At 42.8% G+C, this 10,898-nt stretch overlaps 1 protein-coding gene across 3 annotated transcripts; it reads right to left on the bottom strand.

Moving 5' to 3' along the window:
• Positions 1 to 1,220: 1,220 nt before the first annotated feature.
• On the bottom strand, positions 1,221 to 10,445 carry LOC142954344 (serine/threonine-protein kinase 38). Of its 3 annotated transcripts, none has more exons than XM_076095286.1 (14): positions 10,364 to 10,445; positions 8,318 to 8,455; positions 7,490 to 7,541; positions 7,079 to 7,201; positions 6,670 to 6,753; positions 6,454 to 6,577; positions 6,202 to 6,356; positions 5,829 to 5,940; positions 5,566 to 5,627; positions 4,373 to 4,490; positions 4,135 to 4,258; positions 3,905 to 4,000; positions 3,521 to 3,615; positions 1,221 to 3,425 (listed from the first exon to the last, which is right to left on the bottom strand). In XM_076095286.1, the coding sequence occupies exons 2-14, from the start codon at positions 8,446 to 8,448 to the stop codon at positions 3,289 to 3,291; spliced, it is 1,413 nt and encodes a 470-aa protein (XP_075951401.1). In that variant the 5' UTR covers positions 8,449 to 8,455; positions 10,364 to 10,445; the 3' UTR covers positions 1,221 to 3,288. The 3 variants fall into 3 exon arrangements, with proteins under 3 accessions (XP_075951401.1, XP_075951403.1, XP_075951402.1); XM_076095288.1 differs by having other exon boundaries at positions 5,838 to 5,940; XM_076095287.1 differs by lacking the exon at positions 10,364 to 10,445 and adding an exon at positions 9,848 to 9,989.
• Positions 10,446 to 10,898: the final 453 nt, after the last annotated feature.

The raw sequence follows: 10,898 nt of genomic DNA, 5'->3' as shown, positions 1-10,898 counted from the left end.
GATTTAAAAAAGATTATTTTTCAGCCCATTGTAAAGAACAAGGATGACACTTTGTTTCAGATCCTCCAATAGACTGTTTGACCCCTGAGATCTGTTTAATAACTAATTATCAATAATTACATTTCAGACTGTTGACTGTAAAAACTCTATAATAATGTATTCAGCTTTACTGTGCAGATTACAATATACAACATTATAGAATAGTATTCTATATTGACCTGACACTTTATTACTGTAGAAATTATTAATTAGACATTTACACAATTTTTCTATAACTTCCTTAATTACGTCCTTTGATGTTAGGAAGTGACGGTTTAGAAACTGTGACCCCACGTCTCTTTATTACAGCCAACAGTTCTTCTCTTTATGGCTCATGTTACATACAGCACCAACAGTACTGGTCAGCACAACTTGTGAATTATTAAATCAATCCCGTGTCAGTAGGACTCCATAAGGATTTATTTAGAGGTTGTAGATCTGCTTTTCAAACCATCTATCTCTGGCCCAGGGGTTGACACCTTAGGCAGGTGTGCCAGTTTGATAGTTGCCAGTTTGATTCCTTTCTTTCCCCACCCCCACTACACAAAGACCCGCCCTCTGCCTCTGATTGGCTAGTGCTCATTACCTTAGTTTATTGCCAATGAACAGGATTGGTGGATGGTTGGTAGGTAAATGATTTCAACTCAGATGTTTTCATAATAGCAGCCTTCTCATTAGTGCTCTCATATATATTCATTCATATTTATATTTGCCTCTATGAATGGAATAAAATGATTTAAATATTGATGTGGCGTCATAACTAAACGTTAACTTTAATGTTGATCAGGCATACTGATGAACTCCTTTCTTTTAAATGGCTCTTCATATATAAAAGGCTGCTGTTGAGACACTTCGTTATGATTAAATGTATTTCTGAGCAAATATGCGAAGCAGTCAACTCACACCAGTAAAGCTAATTATGTTGTTCAGGTCTATGAACCCCAACCATTAAAAAGTCCTTTAAAAGATGACGTAATAGTAAGACGTGCACATATTAAATATGTGTATACCTGACACGTTCTGTTTCATGTCAAAGGAATTTAACAGGCGGTCAAAACTTAAGACTTCAAGTCCAGCTTTAGGGAGTCCAGCTCAAGTCCTCACTGTGACCCAGCAGGAACACACCGCCACATGCTACACGCAGCTGTTCATCCAGATGTTGAGAAGGACGACGCAACACAGTAAGTGCAGAGTAATTCATTGTCAAATAGCAGAAAACAATATAACAGCCACGCGCTACAAAGAGAACAGTGGTTTAAATAATGTACACCCACCTTCCCAGAACAAACCCCGCCCCCGTGACTCGTCTCACATGCGATGACACGTCAGAGCACCACCGTAGAAAACAACAGACGCATCTCCAAGCAACCCACAATGCATTGTTTCTTTACCGAGCATCCTCACACACACCGTCACTCACACACACCGAGTGGCATCATCAATAAAATAAGTCATTCCATGTGCTCTATTGCTTTAAGCGGACCCATCTGCAGTTTGGTAAAAAACAAGAAGAAGAATCCATGCAGCGCTCTAACAGATAAAACAGTGACCTGCCGTAGAACAGCTTCTCTAACACGTTACACTGTGCTGAGCTTCATCTACACTACGCTCTGCATCACTGAAGGCTGGCAGATGGAAAACATGACGCAATGATAAAGTCACATCTTTAGTTACTAACAAAACACAAGGAGGTTTTAAAGTGATCTCTTAAAGTCCAAACTGTCTGATAGTATATCAGATTTTGAACGGGACAATCTCAAAATATGGGTTTTGTCGTAATTTTGACAAGCAAAGAGAAAGCTTTGACATCAGCCAACTCCAAATGTATGTTACATTAGACCAGATGTCAATAATGTGACATCATACATACAGTTTGACTTCAATTGAAGTCAAAGTTATTCACTGAGTCATGATTATAATGAAATCCAATATTTTCAGATTGACTTCCATACAAACAGAAAAACCAAATAAGAGACAGTTTTGACTAAATCTAAAATGTCAATATTATTAAAGTAAAAATTATGAAAGTCAATTTTATCTCATAATTGTGGTTGAAACTTATTTGTTTCTGGGGAAATGGACTTCCATAACTCTACGTCCTGTGCTCAGACACAAACATTAAAAAAAGAGAAAAAGAAACATTCACACAAACAGCATTTTGGAATTATTGTGGCAAAAAAAAAAACCTACTTTTCTCTGTAAGACTTCATTTACATTCATTTTAAATGACAGCATGTTGGATATTGTGTTCACTGGAAGATGTTGAGGCCTCTATTTAAAAAGTAGTCCACTGAATGTGTTCACACTGTGGCCGCTTGGGTTCATTCACCACTCTCTCTGAACAGCTGCTCAACACTACGAGAGCTGCATCAGCTCTCATGATGATCCAGACTTCTCCTCCATGAGGACACTAAAAAAATAATCTGAGTTTGCATCGTGTTCATTAAAACTGTAAAATGGTGACTGGACACATCCAGTCCAATACAAACCAGCCCATCCCAAACACAGTGAGGAACGAGCTGGATGGAGCTGGCTCAAACGTCACATAAGGTGCACAACTTCAGGGGGTCATTGTGAAAAATGTAACGAGACTCTTGTGTTTGCTCCACAAAATGCATCACTCATACGTTCTCTTTTTAAAAGGAGATTATGGACCTAAGAAAATACAATTCTAAGTAACAAGCAGTGACAGATCAAGCAGAAACACCACTCAGCTCACAGTCTTTGGTTACGGTCAGAAGCCAGCAGCAACTTCAGAGAAGACTCATAGTGAGAAACATTTGGACAGAATCCCTGATTCACTTCAAGTGACCATGTTTGAGGTGACGAGTCCACATGACAGAGGGCGAGTGGAGGTCCAGGTCCGACAGAGCGGTGCTGGGTTATGGAGAGGGAATGTGATGGTGCTGGTATCGGGATGTAAAGACGTGCCACTGCACGTGCCACTGCACGGTGGATAAAAAAGGCAAGTGGAGAGAGAATCCCAACCACTTCAATCCCAGTCCAGTCTTCATGTGTGAGCAGGAAGTAGAAAGGTACCCTTCGAAAGCATCAGAGGAAAGTGAAGACCTGCAGAAATGAAGGCAGCAGTTGAAACTGAGCCCCTTTTATTATTCACCGAGCCCTGTATGAAGGAGGATCCTCAGAGAACACAGAGTTCTCCTCTCGGCTGAGGCTCTGAGGACAGCGGGGGTTCGGACGACTCTCTTCAGGTTTGGCGGTGTTGGTTAGAAGCCTGCGAGGAGGCGCTCATCTCTTCCCTGACTTCATGTAGGACGGTATAGCTCCTCGAGCGGTCAGGCCTTCGAAGCGTTTGTAGGTGTAGTTGATGAAGACCCAGTCCTTGTTCTTCAGGTCCACCTCGGTCTGGTTGGACACCGGGGCGGCTGGAGGAAGAGGAGAGTTTGTTATGTATTTTTTAAAGTACGTCACACATCAGAGGTAGAAACCGTGCCTCGTGTCACAGAGAAGCTAAGCGTACCTGTTGGAGTGAGGATATCTGAATCAGGGAATTCGTCGAAGTTTGAGGTGTCGTCGATGCTTTTGATCTCGATGGGAATGGCAGCGGGTCTCTCTCTGTGGGCGGGACAGTGAAGGGGAGGAAAGGTGAGATCTCATTTCACAACATGAGACGGACTGTTGCTGTGGTAACATACGTCACTCTTGTATCGACTGGTTTTATGGATGAAGCTGCCCGGTACAAGCCGATCTGTCATCACTTGTATTTTAAATACACTCGACGTACTCACAGAGACACAAAACAGACGATCCAGTACGACGGGTTTAGAATGTCTGAGGCACAAAGCCAGAGAAGACGAAGGTCTAGAAGTGTGTAATGACATGAACATGAGGTGACGGCCCACACCTGATATGGTCGTAGTCCACCCCTTCAAAGAAAAGGTTGGACTTGATCTCCTCCACACCTGCGGCCCCGACCCTGTGCTCCTCCTCACAGCAGAACCTGCTCACAACACACACATTCATAATCCACTCAACACAAACCACTTAGGTGCAGCTGCTCTTAGGGAACTTTAGCACGTTCGAAATGAAATGTTAAGTTGAAAGTGATGAAAGAGAGAAAAGAGGTGTTCCTGCCTGAGGATCAGGTCTTTGGCCTTCTCCGATATAGGCACTTCTGGGGGAAAGGTCAGCGTCTCTCGCCAGTTCATCACTTTCCTGTAGGTCTCCTGAGGCGTCTCTGAGCAGAACGGAGGGTAACCTGAGGACAGCAGAGAGACCAACCGTCCTTTAAACCACATCAGGCCTAGTCTGGTCTGGTCTAAACCCCCCGGAGGTACAAAGGATGGATAGTGCTCATCGTGGAGTCATTTACCGATCAGCATCTCGTACATGATGACACCCAGGCTCCACCAATCGCAGAGCTTGTTGTATCCGTTCTGCATGAAGACCTCTGGAGCGATGTAGTCGGGGGTTCCTACTGTGGAGAAAGCCTGAGGAGGAGGAGGAGCAGGAGGAGGAGGAAAAGCAGGAGGAGGAGGAGGAGGAGGAGGAGGAGGAGGAGGCAACAAAAAGCCAATTAAAAAGGCTTCTTACGTTGAGCAGTGAGCTCTTACATGAACATTTTCTGGATATTTCACATGAGACGTCTCTGGACTGAGTTTCTCTCTGTGCTCTTTTTCACCGGAGTGATGTGGGCGGGACTCAGTTGGGAAAAGGTTATGTTGTGTGATTCTGTGCACCAATCGGGATTCAGCGACATTTGAATCTGAATTTAAAGACAGCTGTGCCTGGCTTCAGGAGAACTGGAACCCGAGTTCAAAGATGGCTCCCCGCTCATCCAGTGCAAGGTGCTCACTGGATCAGGACCCAGAAACAGAGAAACTATCTGAGTCATTAACAGCTGTCGTGATCTCCCAACTTCTAGATGCATTCTTACTTTACATGATCGTTCTGCATCAAAGCATTCTGGGTTTGAATCAATGACATAAAGTGTAATAGTAGAGGTACTGCACTGGTTCTGCATGCTGAGCCAATACAATGTGTTGGATCTCAACTGACTTATTATTTATATTTATTAAAAGATTCAAAATGATTCACATTCAATAATCAGACATGACATTAGATTGAGATTAGTACCAACCCTTCTTAAAGACAGAGCTACTTTCACCGTTATCTAGAAACACAATGAGACGATTCCACACTGTGGAAGTGTTGTGTTAATAAAGTGAATCATTTGTGGGGCTGGATATTTACAATAATACGATAAGCTTTGGTACAATACCAAACTATACATTTTCCCTTTTAACAAAAGACGCTGACCTTCAGAAACGTTAAAGCTTATCCGAACACAATGAGCTGTACAAGAATCAAATACTGTAAACCTGGATTCCAGTCAGGTGATGCCATGCTTGTGCTACAGACCGGTGTTACACTGCCTAATAGTTAGCTGGGTTCTTGCTTAGTTTCTTTTGGGACACAACGTTTGGGCCTCTGGTGAGAGTAAAGCCTGCGACCATCTGATTTTAAACTGAGCTGTATTCATTCATCTCATCTGTTCAGACCTACCAGCTGCCTCCTGTTCCTCTTCCAGGTCTCTGCTTTCCTCTTGGAGTTCATGTTCTGGAAGGCTGATGGAGAAAAGAAGCTTAGTATTAAAAGCGAGCTGTGACCCTACTGATGCATTAACACCTACATCTCTAACACGGGCTGCATCTTACAGACAATAAACTCTTCAGTAATGTATGGATGCGTACAAATAACAGATCGGCATCATAAAACACAGACAAATGCAAGGTAAGATTTGGAAGAAATGAAAAGGGTTGCCTGACTTTGCTTACTGAGGTCACTGGGCAGGCTGTGGTTCAGGTTCTTGTAGAACTCGGTGCGGTGAGCCCTCTTCAGCCCCGTGCACAGACCAAAGTCAGACAGCTTCACGTGACCCTGAAACACACAAAACACACTCAAGTTCAGAGTTTAAGTGCTGGAAGCGTCGGTCTCCAGCTGGGCACAGTGTGCATCAGTAAGAGCACATATGCAGACTGCAGAGGGGAAGAGGAGGAATCACAGGGGACGTTTTACCACACAGAGTATTCATCAAACTTTGTATTCATAACAGGGAGCACAGCGGGAGCTCCGTGTGGATAATGTGGGACATGACACAAGAATTCAAAATCATTTTCATCAAGTAGCCCCAAAAGTCACCCTGGAGTCCAGCAGCAGGTTGTCTGGTTTGATGTCTCTGTGAATGAAGCCCAGCTGGTGGATGGAGTCGATGGCCAGCACCGTCTCAGCGATGTAGAACTGAGTGGCCTCCTCCGTCAGAGTGTCCTTCTTCATCAGCAGGGTCATCATGTCTCCTGCACCAACACAGCACAGACCACGGTCACACTCCAGAGGTTCTGCTCTCCACACAGTATTGTGTTGTAGAGTTAAGGGGGGGGGGGGGGGTCATACCTCCAGGCAGGAACTCCATGATGAGGTAGAGGTTCATCTTATCCTGGAAGCTGTAGAACATTTTGACCACCCACAGGCTGTCGGCCTCTACCAGAATGTCCCGCTCTGCCCGGATATGACCAACCTAACACACACACACACACACACAAGGGTTTAAAGATGTCCAACTGATGCGCCAGCAGGGTTCCTGTGTGTGTGAGCATGTCTCCGCCTCACCTGTTCCTTCTCCAGCATGTCAGCTTTGCGGAGGATCTTCATGGCATAGACGTGGCCGGTGTCTTTCTTCTGCACCAGACGAACCTGGAGGCAGACACAACAATGTTCATTTATCTCAACCATCGGGTAGAAACTGTGAGGCTGTTGTGACTTCATATTTACTGATTAGCTCAGAGTATTAATGGTGTCGGTATGCTCAGATATAGAACACTAACTCCGTACAGACCGACAGTCACACTGATCTACTGGATACTCTGAAAACCATGAAGAACAACACTGACACTGTGGTGCTTACTTATTGTGAGAGCGCGTTCTGGGTAAGCCACACTTTCATATGTGGATATAGTATGTTCTCCTCTTTGTGACCCGTGAGTTTTTGATGGTGTGTATGTATGCAAAAGACTTTTACCTCTCCAAAAGCTCCTCGGCCAATCACCTTCAGGGACTCGAAGTCCTCCAGACCCAGTCGAGTCCGCTTCAGACGCAAGAACTCGGTCTCTTTCCTCGCATGCTGAGAACGGCGGATACGTTTCTGAAGAGCACAGACGTCACTTTTTAAATACAGCATTAAGTGGGATGCACACGTGCTACTTAACATCTGGATATTTTTAAACAATAACGGAAATGCACAGTTATACAGCATAGAGAAATGCTTAATGTACACTCAAAGGAAATAAACAACAAGCCCTTCATAGTGTTCCAGGAGATCTAAAAATCATCCCAACACTAAGACAGGGACCGAGAACAACTTTGAGTGAATTCTCCCATACCGCCGCAGAGCATGCTGGCAAAACACGGCACATGTGCGCCTGTAACTCACCTCTTCATCAGCCAAGCCCTCCTGATCCATCACCTTCTCCAGCTTCTGCTGCCTGAAGAGACAATCTGACCATTAACATTGTTTTCTAGCCACAGCGTAGTGTATGCACTGCACATCCCATCATATCCATTACGTTGGCAAGGAGGCACAAACAATATCAAGAAAAACTACAAAACTATGTTTACAACATGCACTCAAAGATATCAGCTACATGTCCATCAAAATGAAAAATGTAAGTCCCGAGACTCACTATACTCAAAAAGGATCTGGAACTATTTGATTGCATCCCAATGCATCTTTATCTGAGCTTAGAGACAACAAACGTAGAACAGAAGCCGGTGTTAACAGCCGGGGGTTTGGACTTTGAATTTCTGCTGATTAGCCGCTCTTTAATGTTATCGTTTGTGCTCTCCTGACCCTCAAACCCACATATACTGAACAATGGATTTTGTTTACTATCTTTATAATGGGGCGATTAAAATCTGTATCTAAAAAAAAAAAGAATGAATAATAAAAGAATCGCCCAGCCTCCATACTAAACCAACCCAGACAGTGAGGAGTACACTCTGATGAAACTTATCACAACAGGAAGTGGTGTTGCTTCAACTAAATTCTGACATAAACCACATGCTCGGATGAAATACAAACAAAGAAATGATTTGTGTATAAACCACTGGCTGAATCATGTTTGCGTTTCACTGTGAATCAAATGGTCAGAATGGTTTAGTCTGGAATTACAAGATTGCGGCACCAAAACATCTGTGTGCATCGCAAAGTGTTTGCAAAAGATCATTGTGCAGCCCCCGAAAAATGACATGTGGACGTTACCTCATCTCTCTCTCCTCGTGCTGGGCGATGAGGTTACTGTAGAAGTTCTCCAGGGTCACTTTGGCCATAGTGACCCGCTCCTTGGTGTGGTTACTCATGGAGGAGCACGAGCTCGGGCCTGTCATCGCCATGCTTTACCTGGAAAGACACACAGACGATGTAGAGGCACAATGCATCGTCAGTCCACGCTGCTAGAAACACACGCAGAACGGTGCCACATAGCCAACAAGACAAACACTGCACCACGGAGGAGTAAGAGGTGGGCTGGGATCATGGGAGGCTTAACGAAGCAGCGAGGCTAGATTATACGACGATGAGTTGAGCTCTAAAAAAAAAAAAACTCAGCTATGAAATGAGATGACTGTTGGCCCAGAAAAAGAGGAAGGAAAGCAGCTGGCTCTGCTGGCTGAGCAGAGCCGTGTTGATGACATTGTGCAGTTATGAAGAAATGATGAAGAAATCTGATTTGTGCAAGCAAACATGGTGGAGTCCCTCTGTGAGGCAGAGAGGGTTTTGAGGCAAGTTGGGCCCTAAAAAGACTTAATGCAGATTTAAACAACATAATCATAAAACAAAATACTTCAGATAAATGTATACTATCACTAATTTGTACACTGTAAGTTTTGCAATGGTGGACTGACAATGGTCAAATAACAAGAAAATGCTGATTGCACACTAGGTGCATTCACACCTGCAGCATGTGCAGTTCATTTGACATGAAATATGGCGCCAACACAGTTGTAAATCAGTTACAGCTATTTGACCGACCAAGACTGCTGAAAATCTGTTTCTGTATGCAGTATGCATATCTAACTATGCTTATTCAGACATGACATGTGGAATAACTACATGACACGTTGAAACACATTTTTACTTGAGCAATATGTGGTGGTGTTATTGGCCAGCTAGCCTAAATTACAGATCATTAAATGAATTACACTTCAAGAGGCATTTATATTTTCAGGGCAATGTTGAACTCTCCTTACAAAATACTTCAGCCATAGTTAGCATTGACGTTAGCATGTGTTTGTATGATACAATAAGGCTCAAAGGAGCTCACAACCAGTTTGTATTGGTCTAAAACATTCTGGGAATGAAGGCAATATACATTGTAAAAGTTTCTGTTTTTATTAGAAATGCTGTCTAGTTATACGCCAAAAGAACTGAAGTGTTAGCTAACACTTAGGCAAAAATGTAGAACTGGAAAGTACGTACTTACTGATGAAAATATCAAATGTATTAAGCGTTAACGTTAGCTACGTGTAATGTTACAGACTTAAATCGAGTGCTCATCGTGTTGTCCAGCATCAAAAACGAACAAGACATAACCTCCATAACATCACATAACCTTAGTTTTATTCCGCTCTTGACTAAAACAGACTGATCTGTCCAGTGTCAACAACGTGCAGCTAACGTTAGCTACCAAAGTTGTTAGTTTCGGTTGCAACGTAGCCATACGTGCATTTACAAAGCTACCTTAAGAGTAAACCATTATAAATAGAGAGCAATGCAATTCAAAACTTAACGTACTTTGACGTAACCCTGGTTCAATTATATTTGGCAATTGTAAAGTTCGCGTAGTTTCCTTTAACCGATAGCAAACAAATGCTTTAACCTGCTACCATTAGTTAGCTAGCTAGTTAGCTATTAAAGTTCCTTTCTCCGTCAAGTCACCCGGATAGTGCATTAATAACACCGGATATTTCCTTCAAAATAAAGCTCACGTTTATAGGATTTACTGTTTCACTCCATATTCGTTAGTCTGAGTTTTATTTTGAAAGCTACAACTAGAAAATCTCTATTTCCATTAACACGAGCTTGACAACTTGAAGTTACCCAAAGCCAATGGCTAAGGGAAAGTTAGCTAGTAAACGTTAGCTACTTATCTACTAAAATAGATCGAGTCCTTTGTTTTCAAATGTAACATCGTAGCACATAGCACGTCCACAATCCATTTAGTAAGATAAATAACTAAAGAAAAAGTTCAACATACTGTCTTCTATTCCTTTCATTTCGTATTTTGATAGTTGGTCTTTGTTCACTTACCTTGGTTGAAGGTGCGGTATCTGCCGTCCTCGTCCTCTCTTCCTCTCCTTCGCTGAGGGTTGCGTCACCAAATCAGTTTGAACTAGCATGACGCCTAGTGGCCAGGGTTCAATTTAGGAAGTACATCTACGAATTACAAACGGGACATATTAGGATCAGGAACTCTTTTTAAAGTAATTTGATTTTATTACCTATCCTTTCGATCTGTTGTCTTTTATTTTATTTTCCACTACAGCTAACGTTATCTTATTCCTCTACGATGTTGAATGCATCATCCAACTGAGATCAGAGTCCTGCCTGTTATGTTATGCTTATTTAATAATGGCTAAACGTTTTCTGTTGTGTCTAAATGTTGATTTCTACAATAGAGAGTGGCTATGTCAAACAATAATAAAATAGTATGTCGAGAAAAGCATAAAGTGGCCACCTAACAGTGGATTGGTTGTTTCTTGCAGCAATCTTCTCTGGGACTTGTAGTTGACTCCTCCGTGTGTGTATTTGACTTTTTTAGACAGGAAAGGGGAAGAGAACGTTC

This window comes from Anarhichas minor, unplaced genomic scaffold, assembly GCF_050575085.1.
Source record: "Anarhichas minor isolate MPS153535 unplaced genomic scaffold, ASM5057508v1 ptg000020l, whole genome shotgun sequence".
Classification (NCBI taxonomy): domain Eukaryota; kingdom Metazoa; phylum Chordata; class Actinopteri; order Perciformes; family Anarhichadidae; genus Anarhichas; species Anarhichas minor.
The sequence above is the reverse complement of the archived record's forward strand: the minus strand, read 5'-3'. Positions and strand labels throughout refer to the sequence as shown.

What these genes read in the sequence shown, in the direction of transcription:
- LOC142954344 (XM_076095286.1), bottom strand. Translation starts at nt 8,448, where the DNA reads ATGGCGATGACAGGCCCGAGCTCGTGCTCCTCCATGAGTAACCACACC. An exon ending in GTGGACTACGACCATATCAG is followed by an intron (nt 3,616 to 3,904) that starts GTGTGGGCCGTC and finishes TCCCGCCCACAG; the next exon opens with AGAGAGACCCGCTGCCATTC. An exon ending in AGATATCCTCACTCCAACAG is followed by an intron (nt 3,426 to 3,520) that starts GTACGCTTAGCT and finishes CTCTTCCTCCAG; the next exon opens with CCGCCCCGGTGTCCAACCAG.